General features: G+C 39.5%; 1 protein-coding gene across 8 annotated transcripts in view; it reads right to left on the bottom strand.

Annotated features, from left to right (window-relative positions):
* Positions 1-21948, bottom strand: part of GPLD1 (glycosylphosphatidylinositol specific phospholipase D1) — a 66129-nt gene that overhangs the window by 21254 nt on the left and 22927 nt on the right. For all 8 annotated transcript variants that reach the window (XR_008382402.1, XR_008382403.1, XM_053602058.1 and 5 more), the window contains 8 exons: positions 21134-21182; positions 19585-19639; positions 15368-15475; positions 15110-15137; positions 14875-15014; positions 11763-11828; positions 2496-2616; positions 123-262 (listed from right to left, as the gene is read on the bottom strand). Coding sequence is in view for 6 of the 8 variants with exons in the window: in XM_053602058.1 (XP_053458033.1) it covers positions 123-262; positions 2496-2616; positions 11763-11828; positions 14875-15014; positions 15110-15137; positions 15368-15475; positions 19585-19639; positions 21134-21182 (707 nt within the window). In the remaining 2 variants the exon portion in view is untranslated. The remainder of the gene's footprint in view (positions 1-122; positions 263-2495; positions 2617-11762; positions 11829-14874; positions 15015-15109; positions 15138-15367; positions 15476-19584; positions 19640-21133; positions 21183-21948) is intronic.

The following is a 21948-nucleotide window of genomic DNA, read 5'->3' as shown; positions in this document are numbered from 1 at the left end:
TTAAATCAATGCCTGTGTTGATGACTGATTGGAAAATAAGGTGCTAACATGCATGATTTTAAAAAGTTGTTGAATGACTGAATAAAATGAAAACATTTACAAGTTAGTAAACATATACATACCACCCAAGCCTTGCGTAGGGAACTGACAGGAAGTAAGACGCTATGGGAGTGGAAACATACTTCTGTGACTCCTGAGAACCAGCTGTAAACATCGTCCTTAGGTTCCTTTCCAACGCCTGGTACATAAAGGATACAGAATCCTGAAATTAGAAAAAAAAAAATTACAGACACATAGCATAATCAACAAAAACACAGTTTCCAGTAAAAACTATTGGATTTTTGTGGTGGAAACAAGTTTTGACACGTGCTTAAAAAAAAAAAAAAAAAAAAAAATCCCTATCAACAATAAGATCATTTAGGACAGTGAAATAGTACCCCAAACTTACACTGGGGGATGGCAAAGTTACAGCCTGAGAAGTTAGGGCCAGCATGAAAAGAAAGGATTCGCTAGGACTTATCCCAAACCAACTAAGTTGGGATGGTCTGTACTGATTTGTAGAACCTAATGGAACAGAACAATTTTTATGGAGTAAACATTTTTAAAAGACAAGTTCATTTGATCTAGAACTATAATTTTATTTGTGTATATATCCTTCTTTCCCCTGATGAATAAACTGGAACACCACCAGGATGCCAAAAATTGCTCTAAACCACACCCAAATTGAGATGCTGCTGTTTTTGCTGCCAGGCAAGCATAAGAAGTCATCTGCAGAGTGCTGGGAGCTGGAGGATTTGGGAGACAACAAGAACCTCAGCCTGGGATGTGAACTGTTCTTAATGTGGTTACTGTAGAGACGCAAATGCAGCCTAGCGTAGTCCTGAGCAAGCTGGCTAGGCCCTAGATCACCCAAGTTAATGGTATACCATAAATCTACCCAAGGGTAACATGAACTCAGACCATACTTCTCAGGCCTGCTCCAGAACACAGTAGAATTGCCCCAGACAGACCAGGCTCTGCAGAAGCACAGGCCATGACGATCCTGCAGACGATCCTGCCTTCTAACCTTACCCACCCTACTCCCACCAACTGGCTGCCTATCCATTGCTCATCCTCATGCCCAGCTCTGACTGGCTCAATCATCTAGGAAGCATTTAATCAGCTCCGATTGTATGCCAAGCACCATAAAAGACGCTTGGAATATAAATTCCCTACATGTTTTTTTTGCAAAGAAGGTAAGTCCAAATATGGCAGAACAAAATGATATGTACTTTGATAGGGGTTCCCAGGTCCAGGACTGGCTATATAATTCACCAAGGTCAGCACACAATGAAAGTATGGAGACTTTTGCTCAAAAATTATTAAAAATCTTAAGGCAGCAACAGCAAAGCATCAGCCTAGTGGGCCTTCTGTGTGACTACAGAGGTTGCACACCCACAAAGCTGCCCCTGCACACCTCCCAGCACAATGTTCACACGGCTGCCTAAGCCTTCCTTCTCACCCTCAGAGCCCACCACAATCCAGTGTCTATTTACCTTCCCAAGCCTCCCGCAGTCCCTCTTATCCCTTGTCTTGGGTTCCAGGAAAAAAGATACCCCAACATCCTGAAATATTCCCAGTCAACTACCAAGATGTCCTCTCTCATTGATGAAATGCTATCTACTGTTCTAGGCTTAACTCAAACGCTACTTCCTCCATAAAGCCTTCTCTGATAGCCCTCGGGATATAAATTTTCTCCCTGTTATCCAACGATCCCCTTACCTTACCATGGTATTTGCTGGGTTCTACTCATATAATGGTTATTTTTGTATTTGTTATACCTATTAGACCGAAATTTTCTTTTTTTCCTTGATACAGGGTCTTGCTCGGTCACCTAGGCTGGCATGCAATCTTCCTGCCTCAGCCCCCTTGAGTAGTTTTTGTTTTTTGTTTTTAAGAGATGGGGGTCTCAGTCTGTCATTCAGGTTGGAGTAAAGTGGCACAATCAGCTCACTGCAGCCTCAAAATCCTGGGCTCAAGTGATCCTCCCACCTCAGCCTCCCAAAGTGCTAGGACTATAGGCATGCATGCACCACCATACCCAACTAGGCTGCAATTTTTTAAAACTCTATTTCCCTTTCATTTTCTATCCCCCAGTAGATCGTCTTCACTTAAAAGATGACCTCATGAATATGAATTTCATGTGCAATAGTGTCACAGGGTCTGGGTCACCTTGAGTTCCAGACTTGCCAGAGTCACTGAAATTTGTCTTTTTTTTTTCAAAGGAGACAAATCCAAATAGGACAGGACAACATGATATGTGCTTTGTTAGAGGTTCCCAGGTCCTAGGGTGTCCCTGGAACAAATCACATTTAGAGGCCAAGGGTATTTTCCAGGCTAGCACATGCTCCCCAGGGGACTTCCCATGGATGACTAAACTCAAGGGGCTCTATAAGACAAGATTGCACAATAAGCAGCATGTTCCTCTTTCTCAATTTAAAGCAGAAAATTCTTACCGGTGTCCAGGAATCCACACTGAAGAACACTCCTCTGTCAGTATAGTTTAAGTTTCTTTCAATATCTTTAGTTAGGGATGCTGTCAAATTTCTGTGAAAGTCATTTTTCTGCACTTTTGAGCTATTAAAGAGAGAGGAATAAACGGTTAAGACTGAGAAGACAACCAACCCCGTGAATAACTGAGCTGAAGAAGGCAGACAAAGTGAATCACGTGTTGAAAGACCAATAACATTTTTATTTATTTATTTATTTATTTATTTTTAGAGACAGAGTTTCACTTTGCCACCCTCGGTAGAGTGCCAGGGCATCACAGCTCACAGCAACCTCCAGCTCTTGGGCTTAGGTGATTCTCTTGCCTCAGCCTCCCAAGTAGCTGGGACTACAGGCACCGGCCACAACGCCCAGCTATTTTTTGTTGCAGTTTGGCCGGGGCCGGGTTCGAATCCACCACCTTCGGTATATGGGGCCGGTGCCCTGCTCACTGAGCCACAGGCACTGCCAGACCAATAACATTTTAACATCTGAAGGTTGAAGGAACAAACACAAAATTAGAAAAACTTTATTCCACAAAACCTTTCAGTTACTACATTTAGATTTCCAAGGCCCTCATAAAAATTATTTCCTAGACTAGGCTCAGTGGCTCACACCTGTAATCCTAGCACTCTAGGAGGCCAAGACGGGTAGATTGCTTGAGGTCAGGAGTTCTATACCAGCCTGAGCAACAGGTAGAACCCATCTCTAAAAATAACCAGCTTTGCGGTGAGCTCCTGTAGTCCAGCTGCTCAGGATGCTGAAGCAAGAGGATCACTTGAGCCCAGGAGTTGGAGGTTGCTGTGAGCTGTGACACCACAGCACTCTACCAAGGGTGACAAAGTGAGACTCTATCTCGAAAAATATATATACACACACACACGTGTATATATATATATATATATACACACACATATTTATTATAGCGTCAAAGTTTTACAATGGGAATAAAAGGCTTGAATTCATTCCAGATTAAAACAATTAAACCTGTATGAGTATTTCACATAAAAGGTTAAGAAATAGGTATATAGCTGGTGGAGAAACTGGTATGAGATATACTAATTCATCTATTGTTTTTTAGGTCTTTTTTTTTTTTTTTTGAGACAGAGTCTTACTCTGTGCCCTGGGGTTGAGTGCTGTGGCGTCATAGCTCACAGCAACCTCAAATTCTTGGGTTCAAGTGATTCTCTACTGCAGTCTCCCAAGTAGCTGGGACTACAAGCAGCCGCAACAACGCCCAGCTATTTTTTAGAGATGGGGTCTCATTCTTGCTCAGGCTGGTCTTGAACTCCTGAGCTCAGAAGATCCACCTGCTTCAGCCTCACAAAGTGTAAAGATTACAGGCATAAGCCAGCACTCCAGGTTTGTCTTTTTTTTTTTCTTTTTGAGACAGTCTCACTATGTTGCCCTTGGTAGAGTGTGGTGGCATCACAGCTCACAGCAACCTCAAACTCTTGGGCTTAAGCAATTCTTTTGCCTTAGCTTCTCAAGTAGCTGGGACTATAAGCACCCACCACAACACCCGGCTGTTTTGTTTACAGTTGTCATTGTTGTTTAGCAGGCCCAGGCTGGGTTTGAACCCACCAGCCTCCGTATATGTGGCCAGGGCTGTAACCACTGTGCTACAGGTGCCAAGCCATGCTGTTATTTTTGAGACAGGGTCTTGCTCTGTCACCCAGGCTGCAGTATAATGGCATAATCATATCTCACTATAATTCCAAATACCTGGGCTCAAGCTATCCCCTGCCTTCACCTCCCAAACAGCTAGGATAACAGGCACATGCCACTATGCCCAGCTAATTTTTGTATTTTTTGCAGATACAGGGTGTCACTATGTTGCCCAGGTTGGTCTTGAACTCCTGGCCCCAAGCAATCCTCCTGCCTTGGCCTCTCAAAGTGCTGGGATTAGAGGATTGAACCACCATGCCTGATCGTGATTTATCTTTAAAGATATGCTAGAATTAATATACAATAAAAATACATTTTCAAATTCAGAGTTTTTAACAAGCTCATAAAGAAGATGGAGGAGGCATATAGGCCTCAGAAGCGACTACGGTGGAAGGCAGGCAACAGCCATGAGTGCCAGGGATCCCGGACAAAACGCTGTGAGGGTTAAGGGTTCTGGCAATCTACCTGCAAGCCCAATCGAAAGGCATTCACTTCAATTAAAAAACAAGAACAAAATTCATCTAATCCAAATAAACAATGAGGGCTTATTATGCATATTTTCAATTCTTCTCAAGTGCTAAAATCATTCTTCTTAGGAACTTTCAATGCAGCATACTCCTTTTAAGTATCTAACTCTTGCTTACTCTTAAATATCTCAAGGGAGCCCTTACTTCTTCAAGGAGGATGCGCCTGTGCCAGTGTTAGGACACTCTGTTGTACAGCCCCAGGGCACCCTGCACTTTTATCAATGGCTACAATTACTTGTTCAGTGCCCATCCACCCACTAGGCCACAGTCCCTAAGAGCAGAACTGTTTGTAGCTTGTTCACAATGCTATCTCTAGTGCCTGAGCCAGTTACCAGTACCTAATGATTAATAATGTTTTATATTATTTACATTATTTTGTTATTATTACTAATAAATAAATATAGGCATACTTGGAGATATTGCAGGTCTGGTTCTAGATCACCACGATAAAGTGAATAATGCAATAAAGTGAGTCACATGCATTTGCTTCCCAGCATATATAAAAGTTATATTTACACTATTAGTGTAGTTCAATAAGTGTGCAATAGTATTGTCTTAAAAACATACATGCCTTGTGAAAGTTAGTAAATGTAGAATGTAAATGTCTTAACACAATAACTAAGAAAATGCCAGGAAGGCTATGTTAGCCAGTGTGATGAAAATGTGTCAAATGGTCTATAAAACCAGTGTATGGTGCTCCATGATCACATTAATGTACACAGCTATGATTAAAAAAAAAAAAAACATACATATCTTGATTTAAAAATACAGTAGGACCTCTACAGTTGACCACCTCCTTACGTTGACCTAATTTTCACAGACTGGTCATGCACCACATACACTCAGTGGAAGACTGACCTCTATATATTGACCACCTCTGTAAATTGTAACTTGACCACTTGGAACATGACACACACTATTAATTTACTCCCCATAACTTGACCAGTTGAGTCCACTCTATCCCCAGGGGTAGAAGGTGTAGGTTTTGTCCCTTAGTTGTGTTATTTTTTCTTCAGTACAAGTTCTTCTTTCATGTTTTATTATTACCATGTACTGGATTAGGCCTAATGTCCTATTGTTTATCACATGTTACGGAAGATTTTTCCCAACCAGAAGGACTGGTCTGAATTGTAGGTGCATCCTACAATTACTGAGAAATTTCTATAGTTAATGAAGACATGATGGCCCAAAAGAAAGAATTAAAAGAGTTGACATTGAAAGAAAAGGTTGATCGTCTACATTTCCTGGAAAGCAGCAGTGAAAGAAAGAAAGTAGAACATTTTGGTGTTAGCAAAACCACATTTAGCAACAACCAAAACCATAAACATGAGCACTTGGAGAGATATGATAAGGAAAGCAGAGACCTACAGCAGAAAAGGAGAAAAGCATCCCCCAAATAACCCAGTGAAGCCACATCAAGCTGATTCAAACCAATCGGTGCAGTTAATGCCTGAATCTCTGGACCAATGATAGAAGAAGCTGCTAAAAAATTCACACTGGAATTGAAGGTAGCAAATTTCTAAGCATAAAGTGGAAATTTAAACTGTGACATGAGATCTCTCAGAAAGTCTCGTGTGCTGAATCTAATGAAGTTCCTGTAGAAGTTGTGGAAGAATACATCAAAAAGCTCCCAGACTTTGCCAAAGGCTTCCAAGATGACAACATCCTTACTCTGACTAGTGCAGACTCTTTTTCAAGGCCATGTCTGACAGGAGCCTTGTCATAAAGGGTAACAAATGTAAGAGTGGAAAACTGTCCAAAGAATGTTTCACCAGTCTGCTTTGCTCTATGTCAAATAAAGAGGAGAGAAATAAAGCCCTTGGTGATGAATAAATTGGCAAAGCCACATGCAAGCAAGAATCTGAAACTCAAAGACCTCCCCACCACCTGGAGATCAAACAAATTCACATGGATAACTAGTGCCTATTTGAGGAGTGGAAAGGGGTATCAACTGAGAAATGAAGAAGAAACAAGCTATTCTATTGACAGTAGACAACTGTCCTGGCCACCTGAAAATGAATCATCTCGCAAACATGACACTGAAATTTCTGCCTCCAAACACAACCTCAAAATTCCAACCTCCTGACCAAGTCATCATCAAAACATTTGATGGCTGAACCCAGCTCCCACAGTGTGCCTTTACTAAACACAAACCGCAGCACCACATCAGTTCACACTCTGGATGTTGTAGTCTACATTGGTTCTGCTTGGAATGAAGTTCAGCCAAAAATTACACAGAAGTGTTCCAAGAAAGTTGGATTTGTCACAACCCAAGAGCATGATGTTTTGGCCCCATCAGTTAGTCCACCTCCTGTAGCAGAATTCAAAGGAGCAGATTTGGAAGGTTTTGCTGCAATGGATGATGAGGTGGTAACCTGTAATGAACCCCACCTAGAAGCAATTTTCCAAGAGATATTAAGCAAAGTGCAAACCAGCATAAAAGTGCATGAAGCAGGTGATGAAGTGGAAGAAGCAAGGGATGATGACACAGAAATTGCAGAGGCTCCAAAAGAGGAGGATGTCTGGTATCTGTTAATCCAATTGAAGTCATTTGCTGTGGAAAAATGCCCCCATAAGGCTGAGCGTAGCCAGCAGTGAGAGTGCTTTCTCCATTTACATTTGTAAGAAGAAACAAACCAAGATTGACTCTTTTTTCAGAAATGATGATTAAATCATTACAAAACAGTAAATGTGTTTATTCTGTATGATATTTTGTGTGCATGATTTCACTGTTTTGACTACATATGATATTCTCTAATAAAATTTGTACAAGAAAGTGAAGTACACCCATGTATCTACATAGTAGGCCTAGTTCCTCTGTCGACCACCTCTGTTTGTTAACTAGTTTATTATAGTCCCTTGGGTGGTCAACTTACAGAGGTTCTACCGTACATTATTGCTCAAGAATGCTAATAATCGTCTGAGCCTTCAGTAAACAGTAATCTTTTTGTTGGTGAAGGGTCTTGCCTTGATGTGGATGAGTGCTACTGATCAGGGTGGTGGTGGTTGCTGAAGATGGGATAGCTGTGGCAATTTCTTAAGATAAGACAACAATGGAGTATACCATGTCAACTGACCCTTCCTTTTATGAAAGATTTCTCTGTAGCATGCAATGCTATTTGATAACATTTTATTCATAGCAGAACTTCTTTCAAAACTGGAGTCTGTCCTCTCAAACCCTGCTGCTGCTTTGTCAACTAAATTCATATAATATTTTAAATCTTCTGTTATTATGTCAAAAAGTTTACAGCATCTTTTTTTTTGAGACATTATCACCCTTGGTAGAGTGCCATTGCATCACAGCTCACAGCAACCTCCAACCCTTGGGCTTAAGCAATTCTCTTGCCTCAGCCTCCCAAGTAGCTGGGACTGTAGGCGCCTGCCACAATGCCGGGCTATTTGTTTGTTTGTTTAGCAAGCGTAGGCTGGACTCAAACCCACCAGCCCTGGTGCATGTGGCCAATGCCCTAACCACTGAGCTACAGACGCCCAGCCAAGTTTACAGCATTTTCACCAGTAGAGTCCATCTCAAAAAAAAAAAAAAAAAACACTTTCTTTGCCTATCCCTATGAAGCAACTACTCATCTGTTAATGTATTTTTTTTTTTAATATAGAAATAGGGTCTTGCTCTGTTGCCCAGGTTGGAGTGCAATGGTGCAATCGTAGCTTGCTATAACCTCGAACTCCTAAGCTTACATTATGCTCCATTTCAGCCTCCCGAGTAGCAGGTCTGGCAGCCACGACTGGCTAATTTTTTTAAAAATATTTGGTAGAGACAGGGGGACGGTGTCCCACCATATTGCCATCTTCCTGCTTCAGCCTCCCACAGTATTTCAATTACGGTGTGAGCCACCATGCCTGGCTTCATCTGTTACAATTTTATTGTGACATTTTAGGAATTTAGTCACATCTTTCAGGCTCCAATTCTAATTCTAGTTCTCTTACTATTTCCACCACATCTGCAGTTACTTCCTCCACTGAAGTCTTGGCGCCATCCATGAGGGTTGGAATCAGTTTCTTCCAAACTCCTGTTAATGTTGCTATTTTGACATCCTCTCAAATCACGAATTCTTAATGCCATTCTTAATGGCATCCAGAACATGAATCCCTTCCAGAAAGTTTTAATTTACTTTGCCCAGATCCAGAGAAAAACTTATCAATGGCAATTATAACTTTATAAAGTGCATGTCTTAGGTTCGGCGCCCGTAGCTCAGTAAGTAGGGCGCAAGCCACATACACCAAACCCGGGCCAGGCCTGCTAAACAATGACAACTGCAACCAAAAAATAGCTGGGCGTCATGACGGGCGCTTGTAGTCCCAGCTACTTGGGAGGCTGAGACAAGAGAATCACTTAAGTCCAAGAGTTTGAGGCTGCTGTGAGCTGTGATGCCATAGCACTCTGGAGAGCACAACACAATGAGACTCTGTCTCAAAAATTAAAAAGTGCATGTCTTAAATAATAAGACTTGAAAGTCAAAATTACTCCTTGATCCACAGGCTACAGAATGGATGATGTACTAGCAGGCATGACAACATCCACCTCCCTGTACATCTCCATTAGAGCTCTTGGGTGATGCTGGGTATTGGCAATGAGCAATAACATTTTGAAAGAAATCTTTTTTCTAAGCAGTATGTCTCAATAGTAGGCTTAAACTGTCCAATAAACAATGCTATAAATAGATGTAGACAACAGGCAAAATACATTTAGCATAATTCTTAAGGGCCCTAGGATTTTTGGAATGGTAAACGAGTGTTGGCTTCAACTAAGTCACCAGCTGCATTATATAGTACAATAACAAGAGAGTCAGCCTGTACTTTGAAGCCACATATTGACTTCTAGTTACAAACATCTTAGAGGGCATCTTCTGCAAGCAGAAGGCGGTTCCGTCTACAGTGAAAATCTTTTTAGTGTAGCCACCTTCCTTACTGATCTCAGCTAGTCTCCAGGGCCATTTGCTGCAGCTTCTCCAGCAGCACGTGCTGCTCCACCTTACACTTTAATGTCATAGAGATGGCTTCTTTCCTTAAACCTCATAAACCAGTTCCCGGTAGCTTCACATTTTCCTTCTGAAACTTCGTCTCCCTCAGCCTTCATAGGATTAAAGAGAGGTAGGATCTTGCTCTGGATTAGATTTTGGCTTAAGAGAATGTTGTGGCTAGTTTGATCTTCTATCCAGACCACAGAAACTTTCTCCACATCAGTAATGAGGCTGTTTCACTTGCAATCTCTTGTGTGTTTCCTGGAGTAGCACTTTAATTTCCTTCAAGAACTTTTCCTTTGCATTTACAACTTGGATGTTTGAAGACACCTAGCTTTCAATCTGTCTTGGCTTTTGACATGCCTTCCTTGCTGACCTTAATCATTTCTGGGTTTTGATTTAAAGTGAGAGACATGTGACTCTTCCTTTACTTGGATACTTAGGAGGCCACTGTAGGGTTAGTAATTGGCCTAATTTCAATATTGTTGTGTCTCAGGGAATAAGAAGGCCCAAGGGGAGTCCATGGAGCAGTCAGGACACATAATATTTACCAATTAAGTTCACCATCTCATATGGGTACAATTCATGGCACCCCAAAACAATTACAATAGTAACATCATTGATCACAGGTCATAACAGACCTAATAACAGACATAGTAATAATAAATGTTGAAATTATGAGAATTAACAAAATGTATCAGAGACATGAAGTGAATACATGCTATTGGAAAAATGTTACTAATAGCCTTGTTCGATGTAGGGTTACCACAAACCTACAGTTTATAAAAAGAGCAGTCTCAGGCGGCGCCTGTGGCTCAAGGAGTAGGGCGCCAGTCCCATATACCGGAGGTGGCGGGTTCAAACCCAGCCCCGGCCAAAAAAAAAAAAAAAAAAGAGCAGTCTCTGTGAAGCGCAATGAAACAAAGTACAATAAAACGGGGTATTCCTGTATTTTTTAATAATATTAATAACATTATTGAATTAATGAATGGTTTTACCTGGCTCCAGCAGGAGATATCATCTCTTACAATATGAATCAGGCTTTCTGGCATTCTTCCGAAGAAATTACCAGAGAGGGTTTTTCCCACCTTTTTTTTTTTTTTTTTTTTTGAGACAGAGTCTCACTCTGCTGTTCCAGGCTAGAGTGCTATGGCATCATCATAGCTCACAGCAACCTCAAAGTCCTGGGCTCAAGCGATCCTCTTGCCTCAGCCTCCTGAGTAGCTGACTCTATAGGCACCTGCCACAATGCCCAACTAGTTTTTCTACTTTTAGTAGAGACGGGGTCTTACTCTTGCTCAGGCTGGTCTTGAACTCCTGAGCTCAAGCAGTCTACCCGCCTCAGCCTCCCAGAGCCTCGCCCAGCCAATAAATACTTTTTCAGGGTGAAATTTGGTTTACATTTGTAAGTAACAACAAAAATAATGATAGTAATAATAATACTAACTACCAGTTAGTGAACTACTATGTGCTAAATGCTTTACATTCACTATTGCATGTGATCTGTGCCATAATTCTGGGAGCATGGATGTGGTTTTTTCCAATCTGCAAATGGAGGAAACTATGGCTCAATAAAAAAAAAAAAAAGAAGTTAAGCAATTTACTTAAAAATCACACAACTATAAATGGCAGAGCTAGAATTTAAACCTTTATCTATCTGTCCACAGATCCCATGCTCTCAATCTATAAGGTATCTATTCCCAGGGAGATATTCTTTCTTTCTTTCTTTTTTTTTATTTTTATTTTTTTTGCAGTTTTTGGCCGGGGCTGGGTTTGAACCTGCCATCTCCTAGTGCCTTACTCCTTTGAGCCATAGGCACTGCCCGAAATATTCTTTCTTTCTTTTTTTTTTTTATTGTTGGTGATTCATTGAGGGCACAAAGAACCAGGTTACTTTGCATGCAATTGTTAGGTACAGTCCCTCTTAAAGTTGTGTCCCGCCCCCAAAAGGTGTGTCACACACCAAGACGCCCCCACCTCTCTCCCTCCTTCCCTCTCTCTGCTCTCCCCTTCCCTCACCCCGAGATATTCTTTTTTATGAATAATTTTAGAATCTACTTACCCCTGGGTAGTGTTTTTCTGGCCACTGCATGTAATGAACAGAGGGTTCTCAGGTAGATTGCAGCCACTGGAGAAATAGTCAAATGAATTAAGCATTTTTCTAATTTCTTTTTTAAGCATGAATTTCCCTGAGAGTCAGTAATGTACTTCAACCACCTCCCAAAAGACTTAATGTGCTCATATCCTAACTATGCAGGACCAATTACGAGCCAAGTCCTCCTAGACAAGGGTGGTATTATGGTGATACAGGCAGCTCCACACAAACCAGCCCCCAGACTCACAGCCATCTTCTTCCCTTCTGCTGAGCTGCTCCATGGAGACATGAAACATCTCAGAATCAGAGACAGTGGTAGAAACTGTTCCCAATTACATCACCTTCCGCCCAGTTATGCCCAAATATGTCTGAAGTTCTCAATTTTATTTCTTAAAAAAATTCTATGAATTCAATATATAAATAGGTAACGAAGTATCCCCTTTTACAAGTGGAAAGGCTTCCGAGAATGTAAGAGATGAACTGTTTTGAGTACGGTGTTTGCCCTAAGTCTGAACAGTAGCATCAAGGGAGTGGGCATTAACACTAGAAGAGTATTTTGGAATAAAGACTATTTTTAAGGAAAAGAAGATTTGTATGGAGGTCACGAGGGAGGCTCAGGATAGTCCAAAGGCAGTTAGTATAGAGTGTAAGGGTGAGAAAAACTGGGTGCAGAAAAGGAACTTAGAAAGGATTTAGAAAGGAGGTAGGAAGAAGCTGAAGGCAAACTTTTCCTGTCAATATCTTTCTTCAGGCCAGCTTGGAACTTCTCTCTTTGAATCCTCTTTTCTCTCCTACCCCCAGGATTCAGAAGGCAGTCTTACAATGTTAGTATTATATTTACAAATACATTTTGAGGCAAGGAGAGTTCTGGGAATGTAATTACCACTATTTCACTGTCTCTTTAGGAAAATACACCATGAGCACCACATAACATAAATGAGCTTCGTAAGATAACCTATTACTATTAAGTTGGAAATACCTGTTGTTATGAAAATATTTATATTTTTCCTTTTGTCATGAATTTGTGTGGTTTCTCTTTGGAGTCTTCTCCAAATTTCTCAAAAATTCCTGTAAGTTCTAATAAAGCTTTCTTTGTATACGTGTGTAAAAAAGCAATCAATTCATAGAATTTTACGCCTTGGTCAAATGAGACAAGGAATCAAAGAAAAGAAATATGTTACTTGTCAATTATTTCTCCCTAATTAAAGAGTAAGGCCCAGCTATGCATCATTCCTGAACTAGATGGAGAACTAAACCAAAAACAAACACCAAAAATGGTTTTCCAGTTTGAGGATTGTTACACATGGGTTAAAACAAGTAAATGCAGGTCATTCACTCCAGCAAGGCATGTGTTATGAATCCTTCCCATATAAACTTGCCTTTCCACTCATGATAATTACAATAATAGTAGCCAGCATTTCTTAAGTGCTTACTACAAGCTAAGCTTTTTACATGAGTGATCTCATTTACTCCTCACAACAGTCCTCTGATAAAAATAGTATCACTATCTTCATCTTACAAATGAAGAAACTAAGGCTTAGGGAAGTTTAGCAACTTGTTCCAGATAACTCAGTAGTGAGTGGCAGGACTCACAAATTCCAAAGCCCATCCTCTATATAACCACGCTAGCGTGCACCTAAAAACCCACAACCACAAAAGGAGGGCGTAGAGATTTTACTTGAGGTTTATTTCACTGTTACAAATGGCACACATGTTTTTTATCCCTGCCAAATTGTTACTCATTGAGTCTTAAAAACAAGTTTACTAAATACAAAGCTAAGGTCAAATTTATTATCAAAAGGAATTTAGTTTCAAATCATCGGGATATATAATTATGGTTAACATTATTTCAATACTAGCAAATGTTTATGAGGACAAACAATAGTGTGGACTCCCAAGCATAAAAAAGCTTATTTCCGATTGCTGGTGACACAGCCTAAGCTTCTGGTGCTGTGCCAATGTCCCATTGTTTTCATACCTGCATACCAGCCTGCATCCCAACCCTGTTCAGGTCAGCAATGGGGAGACGCTGCATCTCCCATAATGTGTTAGAAATGAGTCCTCAGAGGAACATTAGCATCCCAAGATCTAGAGCAGGGGTCCTCTAACTTTTTAAACAGGGGGCCAGTTCACTGTCCCTCAGACTGTTGGAGGGCCAGAATGTAGTTAAAAAAAAAAAAAAAAAAAAAACAACTATGAACAAATTCCTATGCACACTGCACATATCTTATTTGGAAGTAAAAAAACAAAACGGGAACAAATACAATCACACTGCCTCATGTGGCCCACAGGCTGCAGTTTGAGGACCCCTGCTCTAGAGTCCATGAAAACCTAATGATCTACTACAGCTGGGGGTAGAGACAATCCCAGTCTACCCTGATGTACAGTTGCTCTAAGTCTGTGATTAACACCTGTCCTGAGCCTGGTCAGGAAGAGAAGCAAAGGAAATGAGATTGAGTAACTGTCCTATCTGGATGAGATGCCAAATTTCCACAGAGAACTGTGCTTTGTAAGTACATTTATTTCTGATTTTATTTTGGAGTGTATGTTTAGGGGCATGTACATGGGGTTCTGTTTACATGTGTTTTAAACCCTCAAACCCTGAGAGGTCAGTTGGGGTGGAGAGATGAGTCACCACAAGCCTGTTGCTACAGTAAGAACACAGTGGCAAACCTACTCTGGGGCCTTGGAGAGCTTCACTCCAGCCCCCAGCATGGATTTTCCCAAAAGTACTTCATTTCTTCCTGCCTGCACCATTCGTCACAGACCAAAAATTCTGTAATATCTATCTCTCTATTCCTAAAACATCAGAGGCATCGAGCCAGCCAACTGGATGGGGTTAGTCAAGTTGTCATTGCTGTCGCTGTTTTTGAGACAGACTTTCATACTCTGTTGCCCCAGGCTAGATAGTCAAGTTTTTGAGATAACCGATTTTCCATTCTTTTCCTCCTTAAACAGGTTAAGAAAGCACTTCATGATTTTTTTTGGTTTTGTTTATATTTGATCAGTTGAAAAACCCAAGAGTGATGTTGGGGAATGAGGCTGAAAGGCAGGAGCTATACGCAGAGTCATAATTTACCTGGTCCCGTTCTCTAGCATAAAGCTTGTCAGACGATAAATATTAGTGGTCCAAAATGCCATATCGTCCAGTCCTCCAAGGAAATACTCTTGGAATTGTTCTACCAAAAATGGGGACTTGGTAGAGTAAGTGGGATAAAGCTTTGGCAGAAAGAAAGAAAAATAAATCAGTAAGGAGCTTTTCCTGGTATTTTTATAATCCGTTAAACTAAGATTTGGAAGAATGAGGCCTTTACCTTGGAAACAGCCAACATTTCACCATGCCTGTAATACAAACAATAATTTTGACTATAAGTCAAAGTTTCTAACAAGAGAAATGAAGCAAATAATGACAAAAAAGTTCCATCCACCACAGCCACTAACATGTACTTACTGCCTTTAAATAAGCAAAATAACATAAAACCCAAATCCACTATCAGGAAGTTAGAACATGAAAAGTGTGCCAAAGAAGTCACAATAAAATCAGTCCAAATTTTCTTCCGGGTTACACTTACATTTCCAAGAACTGAAGGTAAGAACACTCAACAATTACATCTTTGGTGATGGCTTGGTGACCATACAGTTTCTCATAAATTCCCAGTAGATCTTTGACAGGCACATACCTGAAAACATAGAATAAAATAAGAGCTGTTTTGATTGTGAAGTTGAAGATTAAGCAGCACCAGGCGCCGCCAGTCACTCCCGGATTATATACATCAGGTACCATGCAAAGTTCTTTACATGCCCTGGGCATTTAATCCTACCAGTGACCCAAGATGGGTAGTATTATTATATTCCGTTTTATGTAAGAGGAAACTAAAGCACAGAAAAGCTAAATGATCCAATGATGCAAAGGAAACAAGTGGTCCCTTAATCAAATATTGATGAAACTACACTCAGAGATTTGAAACTATAAACTGAGTGCTTAATTTTGTGAATTCAGAGTTTAAAAAGCAATTTAAAGTATGTTCGTTCTCTTGAGTTGAATTTTTATCAAGAATAATTTTAAAAACACCAAAAATGGCTCCTCACCCCAACATCTTAATTTCAGAGTAGACATCATAAAGTAGTGAAAAGAATTCTAAGTCAGGCTTTTGGTTCACAGATACTGGTCATTTCACTTAGAAGAAGAGCGGCATTTAAGAATTAGATTTATACACTCGGCACCTGTAAGATTAGTGGCTAAGGGCACCAGCCACATACAGCAGAGCTGGCAGCTTGGAATCCAGCCTGGGACTGCCAACAACAATGACAACTACAACCAAAAAATAGCCAGGCATTGTGGCAGGCACCTGTAGTCCCAGCTACTTGGGAGGCTGAGGCAAGAGAATTGCTTAAGGCCCAAGAATTTGAGGTTGCTGTGAGCTGTGACACCATAGCACTCTACCAAGAGTGATAGCTTGAGACTCTGTCTCAAAAAAAAAAAAAAATTAGATTTATAGGAAATCATCTTTTATCTTAATTTTGACACCCTCAGAATACATAAGACAAAAATTACAAACTAATAAAATCTGGTTTTAGAGTGTTTACAATTAAGAAGTGATTGAGATGTTCATTTTTCATAGGAGCACTGGAATGGCTTTCCAAATAAAAATAGCTCAAAAGACTAGACAAAATAAAAAAAGTTTTTTTAATGAATCACTAAGCTAGCAAAAAAGTAGAAATTTTCCAAAGGCCAAAAAACTAACAGAAAATGAAAACTTTAGGAGGTCAGGGAGTGAGAAAGCCAGCTGTCCCTGAGGACATCTGCCACACCCCAGGAACCTGAATCCCCCGAAAGGGATTTCGATGGCTGTATAGAACGCAGGAGACGGGAGACAGAGCATAGGAACTGCCCACAGTGCCATCTCAGAGAAGATTCCTACATTCAACCTAGGACACAAAAGCCTCTTCTGCATGAGTATCAGCTAGAAGTAAACCAACATACGAACAAGGACAGCATTGTTTTCATCTTGGCATTGGAGAAAAAAAAAAATCTGTGTCCAGAATTAGTAACCACTAGTCAGTCCCACAAATGTTTTGTCCTGCATTTGTGTCACTTCAGTAGTTTGAAAACTTCAAGGGTCGAATGTAATTTAAAAGGGTCCCAGGATAACAGTGCCTCAAGGCAATCTGCAGAAGCCAAGACAAAACCTCTCAGGAGACATGCAACTCTATCTTGAGCCCCAAGTAATTCAAGTGCCACAGAATATAACCAACAGATGACCTGTATAACTAGTCATTTCAGATAAAGTAGACTATAGGGTAGCAAGCATTATTAGAGATGAAGAGGGTCACTATATCATGGTAAGAGACTCAATTTGCCAGAAAGGTATGATTTCAAAATTGGATGTACCTAACAATATACACAGGCTGTCCAGAACGTATCCACCCATGTACTATGGAAAATAGAGACATATATGGCTGGATACTTTCCAGACAGCCCTCATATAGTCAAAACATATATAGCAAACTTTAAAAGAATTAGAAAACAAATCGAAAAATCCTCCATCATAGGGGGAGATTTTTAAAACTAATTTTTCCCTCAATAATCATTAGATCCACTTGATAAAAAGTAAAAAATAAATAGTGATGCTTTCTTATTTATAGCTTACAAATATTTTGAATTAAATAGTAAATTTAATAAGTTAGAGCTAATAAGCATATACACATCAAACCAAAAATTGGAAAATTAACATTCTTTTTAAGCATACATGGAATATTTATAAAAATCAATCCTATTCTGGGCTATAAATCAAGATTCAATGGATTTCACAGGATCAAAAAATGTGAAGAAAATAAATATGAATAGAAAGTAACAAAATATGGGCGGTGCCTGTGGTTCAGTGAGTAGGGCATCAACCCCATATACCAAGGGCGACAGGTTCAAACCCGGCCCCGGCCAAACTGCAACAAAAAAAATAGCCAGGTGTTGTGGCAGGTGCCTGTAGTCTCAGCTATTTGGAGGCTGAGGCAAGAGAATTGCCTAAGCCCAAGAGCTGGAGGTTGCTGTGAGCTGTGATGCCATAGCACTCTACTGAGGACAACAAAGTGAGACTCTGTCTCTTAAAAAAAAAAAAAAAGTAATATAATAAAAATAGTAATATAATAGAGAATAATAGAGCCAAATATTGATTCTTTAAAATAATAAAAGAAATATTAAACAATATTAAGTGTCAAAAAATATAAGGCAGGATAAACAACATTATGGTAATAAAAGAAACGTTCAGTACAAATAAAACTTGAGGAAAAAGGGTAATAAAAGCATATTATGAACAAACTTATGACAAAATGTTTAAAAACTTAAATGAAATAGAAAATTCCCAGAAAAATAGAAAATTCCTTAAGAAAAAATTTAAAAACTATACAGTGCTGTAACGATTAAGGAAGTTTTAAAAAAGTCCCTACAAAGAAAATAATAGTTCTACACAGCTTTACAGGCAAGTTCCACCAAACATTCAAGTCATCAGTGTTCTAATATTATGAAACTTCTGGAAAATATAAAAAGAAAGAATAATCCTCACCTAATTTCATGAAGTCAGCCCACCAAAATCAAACAAAGAAAAATAAAGGAAAACTACAGTATAAACTCAACCTATATATGTAAAAACCCCAAATAGAATAGATGTAAAGAATGTAAAAATGAAAGTGTATTATGACAAAAGTGATTCTAACTCAGAAGGTAAGTTGATTAATATTAGCATATTAGGGGCCAGGTGTGTTGGCTGATGCCTGTAATCCTAGCACTCTGGGAGGCCAAGGTGGGTAGATTGCCTGAGCTCAGTCACAGGTTTAAGACCAGCTTGAGTCACAGCAAGTCCTCATCTCTAAAAATAGCCAGGCCTTGTCGTGGGCGCCTATAGTCCCAGCTACTCAGGAGGCTAAGGCAAGAGGATCGCTTATGCCCAAGAGTTTGAGGTTTCTGTGAGCTGTGATGCCACGGCACTCCACCGAGGGCAACATAAAAAAAAAAAAAAAAGCTGATAGGAGCTTGTGTATAAATTGTGAAGACCATTTTGAAAAAAGCAAAGTTAAAACATACATAAGCCCTGTGATCAAGCTATTCTGGTGATGTTTATTCCAGAGGGATTTCCCTCTGGTGCATGAACGTATGTATAAGAAATGTTCATATACAACACCATGTGTACTGCAAAAACACTTAAAATTACTCTTATGTGCATCAACATTAAAATGGAGTAATTTATTTCAGTATGTCCTTACAGTGGAGGACCACGTAGGAGTGAAAATGAATGAATTAAAAGCTAAATAGATCAGTATGATTAAATCTCAAAAACATAATTTTGAGAAATTGTGTAGAAGAATACATCCTTTGAAATTCCATTTATCTAAAGTAACAACTCATATATTATAAAAATTTGCATATGGATACATATGTAGGTAGTAAAATTGTAGAGAAAAGCAACAAAATGATTAACAGGAAACCTAGAATGGTGATTAGCCCAGGTGAGAGAAAAGGTAAAGTGATCATGAAGGAAAGACAAGGACCTTCTATGATACCAGTAACGCTCTCTTTCTTAAGGCAGGTAGTAGCGGCATAGGTGTGCATTATTTGGTATAATTCACGATTTTTTTAAAGAATCTACTTGGACTATTCTAATCTGCAATTCTGCTTTTCAAAATTTATTTTTGCAGAAGACTCCTAATTATATAGTAAGCTCTACTTTCTACAAAAAAGAGTTAAGGTCCTAAATGTCATTTAGGTATCACATATTCGAATGTACATTGTTCTTACCAGTGTCGTGCAAGGTAATTAAAATTAAATTCAAACTGGCTCAACACATCTCCTCCTACAGAATGAGAAAAATTTACACGTGGTGGATTATTGGCAATCATAACTTGCTTCTTTCAAAACAAATTTGCACAAACCAGATTATTAGCCCTTCACATTGTTACACGTTCCTGTTAATAGTTTTCGGTATAGGCATATCTTTCTTTAAAAAACAATATTTTTAAAATTTTAGCTAGCGAAACATATGAATTAAGGAAAAATCAGCTGGGCACAGTGGCTGACGCTGGAATCCTAGCACTCTGGGAGGCCAAGGTGGGAGGATCACTTGAGTTCAGGAGTTCAAAACAGCCTGACCAAGAGCGAGATCCCCATCTCAACTAAAAATATTAAAAATTAGCCAGGCATGGTGGTGCATGCCTATTATCCTAGCTCCTTAGGAAGCTGAGGCAAGAGAGACCCCAGGAGGTTGAGGTTGCAGAGAGTTATGATGACACCACTGCACTCTCACTCCAGCAACAGAGCAAGATTCTGTCTCCAAAAGAAGAAAAAAGAAAAAAAGAAAATCATCCATATAAGCAAACAATGTTTGTTTTTTTTTTACTTTAAGTAAAGATAGACCATACAAGTTATTTTAAAGAAACACTATTCACCATCAAGTTTGTATATTTAAAGATAACTTACTATAATTTAAAGCAAAAGTATTAAGAGATTAGGAGACACTAGGTAATGAATTTTTATCCTATATAAAAGTACAGGTTTTCTAAAATTATGACACACATTAATGATAAATTTTTTAACAAAAAATACATGTAGATTTTTAGAAATATAACTCTATGTTAAATTTGGCAGATCTGTACTCTAAAAAAACTGCAATATTAAAATAGAAAGATAGGGCTGGGCGCAGTGGCTCATGCATGCAAACCTTGCACGCTGGGAGGCCAAGGCAGGTGGATTGCTTGTGCTCACGAATTCAAGACCAACCTAAGCAAGAGCAAGACCCCCTCTCTATTAAAAATAGAAAATCTGGGCGGCGCCTGTGGCTCAGTGAGTAGGGCGCCAGCCCCATATACCGAGGATGGCGGGTTCAAACCCAGCCCCGGCCAAACTGCAACAAAAAAATAGCCGGGCGTTGTGGCGGGCGCCTGTAGTCCCAGCTGCTCGGGAGGCTGATGCAAGAGAATCACGTAAGCCCAAGAGCTGGAGGTTGCTGTGAGCCGTGTGACACCACGGCACTCTACCGAGGGTGGTACAATGAGACTCTGTCTCTACCAAAAAAAAAAAAAATAGAAAAACCGAGGCAAGAGGATCATTTGAGCCCAGGAGTTGGAAGTTGCTGTGAGCTATAACGCCATGGTACTCTACCCAGAGGGACAGCTTGAGACTGTCTCAAAAAAAAAGAAAAGAAAAGAAAGCAAGCACGCATATATCCTTCCACACACGTATCTATACACTGCCAAACATAAAAAACATACATATTTAAAGAACGTAAGTGATTTCATTATAAGTGAACTATAACACAGGAAAGTAGTTGGCAAACGTAAATAGACAGTACCAAAATCCCCAGCTGAATGAGCCTCAGAATAAGAGCCTTGAAAATCAATCTGAAAAAGAAAGAGAACCATCTGGTGTTTATCACAAATTGTAGCCCAAATTCTTACCCCACCATCAAGTGAGTACTGGGAGATGACAGCCTATCCCAATGAATTGCTGAAGATGCATATAGGTGGACTCAATCCTCACACTAACATTTTATTAGTAAAAAAATTATATTAGTATCTGAGTTGTACGCATGTCTGGTAATAAAACTATTGCAAAGCTATTGTAGACAATTATGCCTTGTAGGATATGTATAAAAATTAGAGTCCAAGTTTAAATTACGAAAAGAATGAAATTAGTATCAATTAATGACCATAGGAGCCTTCCAGAAGCTAAGTCACCAAATCAAAAAAAAAAAAAAAAAAAAAATCACAATTTTCAGTATAAGATATGGCATTTTCATACAGAAAATTACAAAGAAAAAAAAAGTGACCGTTAACTTTTAAATAGAACCATGTGGCCGATATCCTTATTAAGGTACACAGCTTGATTGAAGCATAAAATTTCTCAAATATTTTTATGACTCAAAAAGAACACCACATCTATCACTATTTTCAGTGCACACGCATCATTTTGCTCTTGTGGATGAATCTACCCAGGTGGCAAGAAAAATAAAAGGAACAAACTGGTAAAGATAGAACTCTAGCCAAACGCTGCTTTGGGCAAGAAGTCTTGTTTGCACGTGCCATGTGAATAACCTAACATTTCCTTTCCTTTCAAAGGGTCAGTTTTTGATCTTGGGTATGACAGTATCACTCCCATAAAGTCATT

Source organism: Nycticebus coucang, chromosome 9, assembly GCF_027406575.1.
Source record: "Nycticebus coucang isolate mNycCou1 chromosome 9, mNycCou1.pri, whole genome shotgun sequence".
In the NCBI taxonomy this organism is placed as follows: domain Eukaryota; kingdom Metazoa; phylum Chordata; class Mammalia; order Primates; family Lorisidae; genus Nycticebus; species Nycticebus coucang.
The sequence above is the reverse complement of the archived record's forward strand: the minus strand, read 5'-3'. Positions and strand labels throughout refer to the sequence as shown.